This window comes from Chiloscyllium plagiosum, chromosome 9 (assembly GCF_004010195.1).
Source record: "Chiloscyllium plagiosum isolate BGI_BamShark_2017 chromosome 9, ASM401019v2, whole genome shotgun sequence".
NCBI lineage: Eukaryota > Metazoa > Chordata > Chondrichthyes > Orectolobiformes > Hemiscylliidae > Chiloscyllium > Chiloscyllium plagiosum.
The window spans coordinates 47,559,556-47,573,690 of NC_057718.1; the positions used below are offsets into that span (position 1 = coordinate 47,559,556).

Below are 14,135 nucleotides of genomic sequence, written 5' to 3' on the forward strand. Positions count from 1 at the left end.
ATCCAGCACTTTCTCCTCTGTAATCTGGACATTTTGCAAGATGTCACCCTCTATTTCCCTACAGTCTATATCTTCCATATCCTTTTCCACACTAAATGCTGATGCAAAATATTCATTTAGTATCTCCCCCATTTTCTGTGGCTCCACACAAAGGCCGCCTTGCTGATCTTTGAGGGGCCCTATTCTCTCCCTAGTTACGCTTTTGTCCTTAATATATTTGTAAAACCCCTTTGGATTCTCCTTAATCCTATTTGCCAAAGCTATCTCATGTCCCCGTTTTGCCCTCCTGATTTCCCTCTTAAGTATACTCCTACTTTCTTTATACTCTTCTAAGGATTCACTCGATCGATCCTGTCTGTACCTGACATATGCTTCCTCCTTTTTCTTAACCAAACCCTCAATTTCTTTAGTCATCCAGCATTCCCTATAGTTACTATCCTTCCCTTTCACCCTGACAGGAATGTACTTTCTCTGGATTCTTGTTATCTCATATCTGAAGGTTTCCCATTTTCCAGCCGTCCCTTTACCTGCAAACATCTGCCTCCAATCAGCTTTGAAAATCGCGATCATTAGTTATATAATATGAGGAATGAAGGTTGTGGGATTATTCTTTTTCCAGCAGAGATATCATAGGGTGGTTTAATAGAGGTGCTTGACCGGCTCTATGTAATGAGGGGTACATTGGGTTCCAAGCAATCGATTTTTGTTAGTGGACTCTCTAGTCAGGGGCATAGACACTCAGTTCTGTGGCCAGTAGCGAAAAATCAGAATGGTGTGTTGCCTCCCTGGTGCCAGGATCAAGGATGTATCAGAGAGGGTGCAGAATGTTCTCAAAGGGGAGAGGGGCCAGCAGGAGGTCATTGTCCACATTGGAACAAGCGACAAAGGGAGAGAAAAGGGTGACATTATGAAGGGAGAATATAGAGTTAGGCAGGAATTTTAAAAAAAGCACCTCAAGTGTACTAATATCTGGATTACTCCCGGTGCTATGAGCTAGTGAGGGTAGGAATAGGACGATCGAGCAGGTTAATGCATGGCTGAAGAGCTGGTGTATGGGAAAGGATTCACAATTTTGGATCATTGGAATCTCATCTGGGGTAGAGGTGACCTGTACAAGAAGGACGGATTGCACCTGAATTGGAAGGGGACAAATGTACTGGCAGGGAAATTTGCTAGAGCTGCTTGGGAGGATTTAAACTAGTTAGGAGTTGGGGTGGGACCCAGGGAGATACTGAGGAAAGAGATCAGTCTGAGACTGGTACAGTTGAGAAAAGAAATGGGTCAAACAGTCAGGGCAGGCAGGAACAAAGCATTTATTTCAATGCAAGAGGCCTAACAGGGAAGGCAGATGAACTCAGGGCATGGTTAGGAACATGGGACTGGGATATCATAGCAATTACAGAAACATGGCTCAGGGATGGACAGGAATGGCAGCTTAATGTTCCAAGAAAGAAATGGATGGAAAGGGAGTCAAGAGAGGAGGGGGAGTGGGGTTTTTAATAAGGGATAGCATTAAAACTGTACTGAGGGAGGATATTCCTGGAAATACATCTAGGGAAGTTATTTGGGTGGAACTGAGAAATAAGAAAGGGATGATCATCTTATTGGGATTGTATTATAGACCCCCCAATAGTCAGAGCGAAATTGAGAAACAAACTTGTAAGGAGATCTCAGCTATCTGTAAGAATAATAGGGTAGTTATGGTAGGGGATTTTAACTTTCCAAACATAGACTGGGACTGCCATAGTGTTTAGGGTTTAGATGAGAGGAATTTGTTAAGTGTGTACAAGACAATTTTCTGATTCAATATGTGGATGTATCTACTAGAGAAGATGCAAAACGTGACCAACTCTTGGGAAATAAGGCAGGGCAGGTGACCGAGGTGTCAGTGGGGTAGCACTTTGGGGCCAGCGACCATAATTCTATTAGTTTTAAAATTGTGATGGAAAATGATGGACCAAATCTAACAATTGTAATTCTAAATTGGACAAAAGCTAATTTTGATGGTATTGGGGCAAGAACTTTCAAAAGCTGATTGTGAGCAGATATTTGCAGGTAAAGGGACAGCTGAAAAATGGGAATCCTTCAGAAATGAGATAACGAGTGTCCAGAGACAGTATATTCCTGTTAGGGTGAAAGGAAAGGCTGATAGGTGTAGCAAATGCTGGATGACTAAAGAAATTGAGGGTTTGGTTAAGAAAAAGAAGGAAGCATATGTCAGGTACAGACAGGAGAGATCGAGTGAATTCTTAGAAGAGTATAACAGTAGCAGGAGTATACTTAAGAGGGAAATCAGGAGGGCAAAAAGGGGACATGAGATAGCTTTGGCAAACAGAATTAAGGAAAATCCAAAGGGTTTTTACAAGTACATTAAGGACAAAAGGGTAACTAGGGAGCGAAAAGGGCCCCTCAAAGATCAGCAAGGTGGCCTTTGTGTGGAGCTGCAGGAAATAGGGGAGATACAAAATGAGTACTTTGCATCAGTGTTTACTGTAGACAAAGATGTGGAAGATATAGAATGTGGGAAATAGATGGCGACATCTTGAAAAATGTCCATATTACAGAGGAGGAAAGGCTGGATATCTTGAAATGCAAAAAGGTGATAAAAGCCCAGGACCTGATCAGGTGTACCCTCGAGCTCTGTGGGAAGCTAGGGAAGTGATTGCTGAACCCCTTACAGAGATATTTGTATCATCGATTGTCACAGGTGAGGTGCCAGAAGACTGGAGGTTGGCGAACATGGTGCCATTATTTAAGAAAGGTGGTAAGGACAAGCCAGGGAACTACAGACCAGTGAGCATGACGTCGGTGGTGGGCAAGTTGTTGGAGGGAATCCTAAGGGACAGGATGTACATGTATTTGGAAAGGCAAGGACTGATTAGGGATAGTCAACATGGCTTTGTACATGAGAAATCATGGGTATAAGCAAAATACATACAGTACAGTGATGACAGAACGGGAGAATGGGAATAAGTAAATAGCTTCTTCAAAGAACTGATGGACTGAATGTTATTGTGTGTAAATGATAATGTTATTTAGCTATTGAACATCATTTCTCTTGGCAGATCAAGTGCAGATGTTGACGAAATCTGAATAGGAGTTGTGTTTCAGTATTGTGAGTTTGTAATTCATGGCTTTCCACCTTCCATTAATTCCAATGCTGTAAGATTGTTCTGTTTCCAAATAATACATTTCTTGGATCACTGAGATATATTGCCAATAAATGGGAAGATTTAAAATATACTAGTAAGCCAGAAAGTCTTTGTATTGCACTGAATGGTTTATAATCTGAAGATCACCAAATCTTGGAGGGAACTGACTTAGACTTGATACTGAATGTCCTCCACTATGCTGTATTAATTTAATGATTTATTAAAATTGGAATGAATTCTGATTCCTGGCCCTTCCTCACTTATTAATTATTGTGAGTTTATTTCTCAGTTCCCAGTGATATCCAGGATATGCCGTGTCACTCTGTCAAGTTGTTTATTTTGGATAAACATTTCTTCTCACTATCAACATATTGCCTTTTTGATTATAGAAGTCAGCCCTGATTATCAGTGGACCTCAAGATGTGAGAAAGAAGGAGCTCGTGTTCCTGCAGTTCCACTTAAATGAAACCAAAGAAGATTTTAGTGCAATCGACTATCTCTTATTTTCATCCTTCAAAGAGCTTCAGGAGAGGTGAGAAGTTAGTATAAAGACCTACTGAGTCTTTCTAACTGGATGTGAATGGAATTGATACTGTGTTAGAATCTATTGATGTTAAGGGTCACTTTTCAAATGGACAAAAGAGTAACTAGGGAGACAATGGGGCCCTTAAAGATCAGCAAGACCATGTATGTGAGGAACTGCAGGTGGTGGGTGAAATACTAAACAGTGTTGCATCACTTGCAAGAGTGTTTACTGTGGAGAATGATGTGGAAGCTAAAGGACTTGTGGAAATAAACAATAATATCTTGAATAGTGTACATATTAAGAGGAGGAGTTACTGGATATCTTAAAATGCATAAAGGTGGATAAATCCCTTGGACCTGATCAGGTGAACCCTAGAACTTTATGGGAAGCTAGGGAAGTGATTGCTGGGCTTCTTGCTGAGATATTTGTATCATCAATAGCCATAGGTGAGGTGCCGGAAGACTGGGCATTGGCTAACACGGTGCCATTATATAAGAAAGGTTGTAAGGAAAAGCCAGGGAATTATAGACTGGTGAATCTGATGTCAGTGATGAGTAAATTATTGGAGGGGATTCTGAGGGGCAGGATGTACATGTATTTGGAAGGCAAGGACTGATTAGGGATAGTCAACATTACTTTGTGTGTGGGAAGTTGTGTCTCATAAACTTGATTGAGTTTTTGAAGAAGTAACAAAGAGGGTTGATGAATGCAGAGCAGTGGATGTAGTCTATGTGGACTTCAGTAATTAATTCAACAAGATTCCTCATGGTAGACTGGTTAGCAAGGTTAGATCACATGGAACACAAGGAAAACTAGCTACTTGGATACAAGGTAGGAGACAGAGAATTGTGGTGGAGGGTTTCTTTTCAGACTGAATGCCTGTGACCAGTGGAGTGCCACAAGGATCACTGCTGGGTCCACTGCTTTTTGACATTTATATAAATGATTTGAATGTGAACATCCGACGTATTGTTAGTAAGTTTGCAGGTGACACCAAAATTTGTAGTGTAGTGGACAGTGAAGGTTACCTCAGAGTACAATGGGACCTTGATCAGATGGACAAAGAGGGCGAGGAGTGGCAGATGGAGTTTAATTTAGATAAATGTGAGATGCTGCATTTTTGAAAGACAATCCAGGGCAGGACTTGAACACTTAATGGTAAGGTTCTGGGGTGTATTGCTGAACAGAGAGACCTTGGAGTGCAGGTTCATAGTTTCTTGAAAGCGGAGTCGCAGGTAGACAAGGTAGTGAAGAAGGCATTTAGTATGCTTGCCTTTATTGGTCAGTGCATCGAGTATATGAGTTGGGACGTCATGTTGCAGCTGTATAGGACGTTAGTTAAGCCACTTTTGGAATATTTTGGAATATTGTGTTCAATTCTGCTCTGAAGTTGTGAAACTTGAAAGATTCAGAGAGAATTTACAAGGTTTTGGAGGATTAGTGTTATCAGGAAAGGATGAATAGACTGGGGTTATTTTCCCTAGAGCATTGGAGTCTGAGGGGTGACCTTACAGAAGTTTTCAAAGTTATGAAGGGCATGGATAGGATGAATAGCAAAGGTCTTTTCCCCAGGGTGTGGGAGTCCAATACGAGAGGGCATAGGTTTATGGTGAGAGGGGAAAGATTTAAAATGGACCTTAAGGGCATGCAGAGGGTGGTGTGTGTATGGAATGAGCTGCCAAAGTAAGTGGTGGAGGCTGATACAATTGCAACATTTAAAAAGGCATCTAGATGGGTATATGAATAGGAAGGGTTTGGAAGGATATGGGCCAAATGCTGGCAAATGGGACTAGATTCATTTAGAATATATTGTTGCCTTGGACAAATTGGACTGAAGGGTTTGTTTCTTTGATGTACATCTCTATGACTGAATGAAATAGCTGAATCACCTGTGCATCAAAACATGCCATCTTCCTGAAATGGAAACTCGATCTGATACATTTTAATGCATTTCATCAACTTTAATTGTAAAATGTTACCAGTTACCAGAATACCATACAATTCACCAGTTTAGAATCAGCAAATGACAACCTTAAATACCTCCTTGTCAAGTTTTTATTAAAAAGTTGTGATTAATCTATCCTGGAGTTTATATTTTAGTCATAAATTGATTTCTTTCTTTTCAACAATATTGAGTAGGGATATCAGCAGGTTTCAGAGAGTTAAACAGCATACACAGCACAGCAACAAGCCATTTAGCTAAACTGGTCTATGCTTGCATTTCTCCTCCACCCAGCCACTCCGTCCAATCCTATCTGCATCACCTTCTGTTCCTTTATCTCCTTTGTACTTAACTAGATTAGATTGATTCCCTACAGTGTGGAAACAGGCCCTTCGGCTCAACAAGTCCACACCGACCCTCCGAAGAGTAACCCACCCAGACCCATTTCCCTCTGACTAATGCACCTAACAGTATGGGCAATTTTGCATGGCCAATTCACCTGCCCTGCACATCTTTGTGACTGTGGGAGGAAACCGGAGCACCTGGAGGAAACCCACGCAGACAAAGGGGAAATGTGCAAACTCCACACAGACAGTCGCCCGACGCTGGAATCGAACCTGGGACCCTGGTGCTGTGAGGCAGCAGTGCTGATCACTGAGCCACTGTGGCAGCTTCCTAAGAGAAACAATTGAAAGGTTTTCAGTACTGCCGGTAATGCTGACAAGAGAAAATCTTTGAGTCTTGGGTTGCATTGTGCGAAATTTAGCTGACTTCCAGTTTTATGTTATGGATACTGCAATGTCAGCTTCTTGGTGACCTAATTATTCTACCACATCTTAGCAGCAGCATAGTATTTTTGTTTTGCTAAGTCATGTTGCATATTAAAAGTGACAAAGTTAAATTCTTCCACAACATGACCATTAAAACAAAATAACTGAAATGCTGAAAATCTGACACTCAAAAGGAAATTACTGGAAGAACTCAACAGGTCTGACAGCAGCTGTGAGGAAAATAAGTCAATGTTTCAGGTTGTGACCTTGCATCAAAAGTAAATTCTGATCACATTGCCAGACTAATGAGCAAAGATGAATACTGAATGAATTCTGCTGTTCTGTATTGTTTAAGTGTAAGGAGGTAGAACTGTTTCATAAGCTGAACAGAGAGTATTATGTTGGCATTTGTCTTTCAGTTCTGATAAAGCACAATTCATGCAGGACTGTGAACGTTCTTATTCTATGTGGACATTTTCTGGAGGGTTTCGAACTTGGGTCAAAATGTCTCTGGTGAAAACGACGGAGGAAGATGGAAGTGAGTCAGTGGAATTCAGACAAGAGGTAATGAGGGCATTGGGACCATGACTTAATTAGAAATGTCGAGTAGGAAAGTCTCAACCAGTATTGTAAGAATGCCATTCATATCATTGAATGATATTCAATGAGCATATCATTGAATTATGCTCAAAGTTTTGCTATATCAAACAAATGAGAGTGATTTCTTGGCCATGTCAGTAAATGTCATTGCAATTAACCTCCTTTCAGTTCAGAGTTGGCAGTTGTAATGCCATCTTTGATGTTTTCCTATTTATGAATCAATTAAGCGAGTTGTCATTTTGTTTTATTTACTTGTGAGACCTCTGCATCATTGAGTGGAACAGCATTTATTGCCCATCCCTGATTGCTGTTGAGATGCTGATGAGCTGCCTTCTTGAACTGCTGCAGCCCACGTGCTGTTTGTTGCTTTGCAATGCCCTTAGGGAGGGAATTCCCAAATTTTGACCCAGTGACAGTGAAGGAACAGTGATATATTCCCAAGTGAGGGTGATGAGTGGTTTGGAGAGGAACTTGCAGGTGGTGATCTTCTCATAAATCTCCTGCCCATGTCTTTCTAGATGGAAGTGGTCATGAGTTTTGAAGGTGCTGTCTACCTTAATAGCTCATTTATAAATTGAGTTAAAATGATTGAAACTAAATCAAACGTGTTTCACATTTTATCACACTCGTGTTTTAAAATATCCTGCAACAACTGAATGACTACTGAGAGAGTTGATTATGCAGTTGTGGAGCATTGGGCAAGATCATGGTCCGTGATAACTTATAGGTTTGTAAAGTGGACTTTCAGTCAAAAATGTTTAAGAACCTTTATCAGTTATGACACAGATTATATGAGCAGGGAGGTCATGTTGGAGCTGTACTGAACTTTGGTCAGTTCACAGCTGGAATACTGTGTGTAGTTCTGTTCATCACACAATCGGAAGAATGTGATTGCGCTGGAGGGAGTATGGATGAGATTCACCAGAATGGTATCTGAGCTATGAAGGGAGCTTAATAAATTTGGGTTGTTTACTTTGGAGGAGAGAAAGTTGAGAGAATCCGTCCCCACCTTATAGGAAGGATGTGGAGGCTTTGGAGATGATGCAGTAGATGTTTACCAGGATGTTGCCTGGATTGGAGTGAATTAGCTATAAGGAAAGATTGGACAAACTTGGATTGATTTTGCTAGAGAGCTGGAGGCTGAGGGGTGACCTAATAAAGGAATGAGAGGCATAGAGAAGGTGGATAGTCAGAGTCTTTTTTTCCCAAGATGGAAATGTCAAATAGTGGCGAGCATAGGCTTAAGGTGAGAGGAGAAAAGTTTAAAGGAAATGTGTGAAGAAAGTTTTTTTTACAGAAAGGGTGGTAGTTGCCAGGAGGTGGTAGAAGCAGATACAATAGCAATATCTAGACAGACACGTGCACTGTTCTACTATTCTATGTTTAACCATGGATCTAATCTAGGTGCTCATTTTAGAATGAGGTCTGAAACCAGAAGGAAGTGAGAGCATTACCAACTGAGCAAAGCTGACACCTGTGGAGTTCGTAAATAATGTGGGCGGCATGGTGGCTCAGTGGATAACACTGCTGCCTCACAGCACTATGGTCCCAGGTTTGATTCCAGGCTTGGGCTGCTGTCTGTGTGGAGTTTGCACATTCTCCCTGTGTCTGCATGGGTTTCCTCCCACAATCCAAAGATGTGCAGGTCAGGTGAATTGGCCGTGCTAAATTGCCCATAGCGATAGGTGCATTTGTCAGAGGGAAATGGGTCTGGGTGGGTTACTCTTCGGAGAGTCAGTGTGGACTGGTTGGCCTGAAGGGCCTGTTTCCACACTGTAGGGAATCTAATCTAATTGCAATGCTTATAACTTAAGATTCAGGAGTAATTTTGTACGCTCGTTACTTCGATTAGGCATCTGACATTGAGGTTGAATTCCAGTAAAACCAGTTGGATTGATGCTGTTCTACTTTAAATATGTTTTGAAACATCTGTGGGAATGGATATTCCTTTGATATTTGCTTCTAAACTATTTTCTTACTATTCACAGTCTACTCTGGTGCGATATAATGACCACCGGCCTGTTTCTGAACATACTGACCAATTGTTCTTTGCCGTATTTGAGTGGAAGGATCCTTTCATTCAGGAAGTCCGTGATGTAAGTGTTTTCATTGTTCTCTGCATTCCTTTGCATTTTAATAGGATTAATGTCCACTAACAACAATATTGAGACCCTGCAGCTTTCTGGAAAATAGGGAATGCCTTGCACTATTTATTGACCATCTCAAGTGGCATTGACCATATTTCCTCCTTTTTACTTAGTTTTGTATTTTTTAATATTAATGGAGAGGAAATAACTTGAAATTATCATGGAACAAACAAAATATGGTTAGCTGTAATGGTTTGTCTAAATCCTTGTGACATGAGACTGTGGTATTTGAGATGTAAATCTTCCACATTTGTGGAATACCACCAATATATTTTCCAGTACTCTATAGAAAGTTAATTATTGCACACATCAAGTACAAACTGGGGTACTTGCTAATTAGAAATCCCAATATATTTGGTAATTGTTTGATTTTGAATGTTTGCAGATAATCACAGCCAATCCATGGAACACAATCGCTATCCTCTGTGGTGTCTTCTTGGCTTTGTTCAAGGCAGCAGAATTTGCAAAGTTGAGTGTGAAGTGGATGATCAAAATTAGAAAGAGGCAAAAAAAGCACAAGGCCCAGGAATTGAACCAAATGACTTAAACCAAGATCTTTGAAGGGCTGTAGTTCTGATCTTCAAATTCACTCCTTGTCAACAGGGTGTGGAACTATGTGTTCGAGGTTACTGAAGACTACGCCATTCTTATTTCATTTGTGATAGGTATAAACCTTTGAAAAGACACATTATATGGCCACGGCTGTCAGTATTAACAAGAAACGTTACAGCTGGATTAGAATCATTAGAAACTTCAGTCTCGAGCAGTTTGATTACCTTTATTCTCGGTTTGTTACTGAGATATTAGAAAGACTTAAAAGAAAGCTATTTAACAAGATAATACTATCTCTGACAGCAGAGTTACTTTCTAATTCTGTCAGTTTTAAGATTGTGGCTCACTGTGGCTGATATAGTCATGTAAGGCATACATTCCACATGTTCTTGGTGATTCACAGAAGAGGTTTACAATTCAGTTCAGTATGTGGTATTTATACAACTGTTGTCCTAGTTATTGTTGCTTGATCAGTGATTGATTTCAGTATCGTGGTTGTTTATGACACGCAGCCTGAGGGCAGCGTGAAGCACCTGGAAGCATAATGGTCCTGGTAACGGTGTTTTTGTTTTTCAAAATGTGTTCAGTTACTAAATTAATGTTTTCAGTGCCGCTGTACTCCCTGTACTTGTGGTACTGTTGTTTGTAGAAAATAGGTTTTTCAATTATCTTCAATTACTTTTTGTGTTGTGCTGTAAATTGGGTTTAATCCAAATCACTGCCAACTTTAACTAAATAGAGCATCTAACCATCACTTCAGTGAGCCATTTGCTCATTGTTATCAAATAATTTGATAACAAAAATATCACTGCTATGTCTACTTGAGGAATCAGTATGACTGCTTTAAGTGATTACTAAAAAGGGTGGTGTGCTCTTTGGTGAAAGGTGTAATATGGTGTTTCTACTGTAGGTGGCACTAGAACAGTTGAACTCTTTAATGTTGTATCCAAGACCAGAAGGGAGATTCCACCTGTAATAAGTTCAATCTTATATAGTTTATATTACGTGAGATTTGTATTTGTATTCTTCATAGCCGCATATAGTACATTCATGCAGGTTTTCTATGGATACTTAATGAATAACATATTATAAAATTATTCACATTTCTTATTTTCAAGCATATTCTGCATTTTGGAAATGGCACCCTGAATTTTAAATGTGCTTTAATGGGATATATTTTAGCTTGGATCTCAGAGTGCTGTGAGTAGTAGAGAGGGCTTGTAATCATCTCTAATGCACTGGTCAATATTGAACTTGAAAGTATTGCAGTTAGTGTTCATTGTTGTACAGATACAGAAAAGTTTTAGTTATTAACTTGAATTTTGATAAAATAATTTATTTAGTGGATTGTTTCTCTGTGTGAGGTAAGTCTTTATGAAAGATGTGCTGTCAAATCGAAACTTGTCATGTAAGTTAGAGATGCACTTCAGTCATAAGTATAGGTAGATGGTCAAAATTACCAAGGTAAATGGCTGCAATAATAATCTATAGAGTCTATAAACACTGTAGAGAAGATGTAAGGAAGTGTACCATGACATTATTTGAAGGGCCAACCTCGAATGTCATTGGCAAAGACCTGGGAACCGGTCTTCGAACCTCTTACCTAGGAATAGTGCGTGACTCTGGAACTGCAGGTGAAAAGATTAACTTGTATTGAATGGTCAGCCTGCTGCTGCATGGAGGCAGAGAAGGAAGGTGTCTAAGCCTGCTTGGAATGGTGTCTCCACTCCACCAAGTACTCCCAAGCGATTGCTACTAGGCAAGTAAGCTAATCCACCCCCCAGAAACCACCGCAACCATCTCTGAAAACATGGGACCAACTGGAAAATCACAGGAGTCAAACAGTTACGCTGCTATTCATTCCTTTCCTAACTCCCAACCTACCTTCTGGAAACTAGGAGTAGAATAGAACAAGGAACTGGCACTTCCAGCTGCTGATATGAACTTACAACTCCCATCTCTCTGCATTTCCAGTCATGGAAGTGACTTCAAATCCTTCACTGTTTGTCTCAGTCTTGGCTCAGGAAATTTGCAGTTGTTCTGAAGAAGATTCCACAATTGCCCTGTATGGGTTGCTCGTTGAAGTGAATTCTAATTGCTGCTACTTGCAGTTCAAGACCTCACAGTAAGTCAAGGGGCAAATGTAAATGTGATTACTTCCTGCCTTTGTTTGCTACTGACCACAAAGTGCTTAAGGCAATAAGTCATGAAGTAAATGAGAAAGCACTCAATATTTTTCAGTATTCAACATTTTCTTCTCATTTGAAATTTTGTTTTGCAAAGAATGTGATTGTGACATTGAACCTAAACTCCTTAAAATAGATTGTTGTTCTTCTGTAGTTTTTTATAAATAAGGACCTTGAAAATCCACAGGTCTGTGACCCCAGCATACACTCTCAGAACCTCCACCGAAGACCACATCTGACCTTCTTGGATTGGGTGAGAATTTCACATTTTAAACAATCCTTGTAGGCATGCTTAGTAACTTTTAGTTATCTCTGACACCTACTCTTGTATAAGGGTGTAAGAGTCTGAAAGAATTAATACTGAGGAGTGCCTTAAACACCATCCACTATGATAATTCATTCTGACTTGGTGTGACAACAGTTTACAGCAGTCATTGTAACAGCTCTGTGACAATGTCTATCATAGCAGTGTAACGTGTTATCCTGTAAAAAAAACTACATCATGTTTAACACAAGCGCCTCTTCTCATTATACTAGTAAATGGTTTTGCATTTATCACACCAGACCCAATGAACTCAATGGATCCCTATCCTACCAGAGGATGGTGGCAACAGCAAGCCTACCCCAAGGTGAGTGATAGCACAGGCGACCTCATGCAGCATAAGGGTCAGCTTTAAGAATTATTTCTATAACACCTGCCAGTTTGAAAAAAAACTTTGGAATACTAGGTGACTTCCTAAATGAATAGGAGGAGGTAGAATAAGGCCAGTGTTAAGACTAGTTACCATCTTTGCTCCATCACCCTAATGCCATACATACCTATTCATTGGGACTTGATCAGTCCATTTTACAATGGAGGCAAGAAATATCTCGGTCCATTTTTCCAAAAATGCAGGGGAGAACTCAAACCAGGATCTTCAGTGGCTACACTTGTGCTGCTGGAACTACCAGTACACACCCACTTTCATCGAGGCATGAAACCTCACAATCTTTAAGAAGTACTTAGATGAGCACTTGAAATGTCCTATTACTAAAGATGAAAAGCCCCCAAGTTTTCTATCTATACATTTGATCCTTCCTTTTCATGATATGTGTATTGAATGCACAGAACACCATAATAATTTAAGTCTGGTAAACATTCAACAATTATTCATTCATTGAAATGAATCAAGATACAAGATCCCCGCTAAGTCAAACACTTAATGATTCAGAAATATATTGCTGTTCCCAAATCATTATTGGGTCAAAATCCTATAACTTTGCACTTAGCAGCAGGTTGTAGGAGTATCTTCAGCACATAACTGCAGCATTTCAAAAAGGTGGCCACCTTTTCAAGGGCAATTAAGGATAGTCCGTGAACACTGGCATTGCCAGCAATGATCATGTCCCATGAATCAATTTTTAAAATGCAATTTTTGGTAAAAGGAATCCTGGTAAAATGCAGAAATTTGAAGAAGACAAAACTGTTTTTATGAAGCTAGAAATATTTCTTCCACAATGCCTAGCTAAAAAATACATCTTCAGGACTGTCTGTTATTGTGAAAAGATTTCCTGTAGATTGCGGCTGGGTTGTCTCAGTATAATCCAAACAGAGATAGCATCAGATTTATTGCATCATTGGTTAACTTGTTGTGACACTGGTTGGTCTTTATGTTGAATGTGTCCAATTCAATTCTTCCCTTTCAGATCACTGGATTAGATTTGAAATAAAGTTGATGTCTGACATTCATTATTAACTATAATAGTTAATTAAACTTGTTTCTTGAGATAATGATTTTTTGAGTTGCAATGTTTTAAAATATTTTTGTATAATTTAAATGTAAGTTTGGAAGTTAATAAAGAAGCTGTTTCTTGGATCATGTTTATATGACACCAGTATCTTTCAAGAGTGATTGAGTTAAACTGAAGGATATCAGTACAATGATGCATCTTTTCCCTTTTAACTGTCTCGATATGATTTATTAATCCTTGACATTTGATCTTATGATTTTTCTGTTCCAGTTAGTAAAGCGATAAATTCAGGATCTATGTTTTTGCTGGATAGGAAATTAATGACACCTTCCATTACTAAAGAGAAAATGGTATTAGTCAAAAGTTGCTGCAAACAATGTATTAAAGTATACACAGTACAGGGAAAGGTCATAGCGCATAATTTCTGATATTGTAAAGCCCAAGCAACAATGCTGTAATATGCATGGTTTTCCAGTCAGATAATGTGCACATGCACTGTGTCAGCTCTATAGTCCAAGGCTATTCACTA

General features: G+C 39.6%; 1 protein-coding gene across 12 annotated transcripts in view; it reads left to right on the forward strand.

The window, feature by feature from the left end:
• Window positions 1-14,135, forward strand: part of pacc1 (proton activated chloride channel 1) — a 70,787-nt gene that overhangs the window by 36,052 nt on the left and 20,600 nt on the right. For 6 of the 12 annotated variants that reach the window (XR_006312528.1, XR_006312524.1, XR_006312522.1 and 3 more), the window contains exons 5-8: window positions 3,542-3,684; window positions 6,810-6,954; window positions 8,979-9,086; window positions 9,523-12,504. Coding sequence is in view for 3 of the 12 variants with exons in the window: in XM_043695868.1 (XP_043551803.1) it covers window positions 3,542-3,684; window positions 6,810-6,954; window positions 8,979-9,086; window positions 9,523-9,684 (558 nt within the window). In the remaining 9 variants the exon portion in view is untranslated. Of the gene's footprint in view, window positions 1-3,541; window positions 3,685-6,809; window positions 6,955-8,978; window positions 9,087-9,522; window positions 13,717-14,135 lie in introns of those variants that run through there. The other 6 variants (XM_043695868.1, XM_043695866.1, XM_043695867.1 and 3 more) reach the window with 4 other exon arrangements.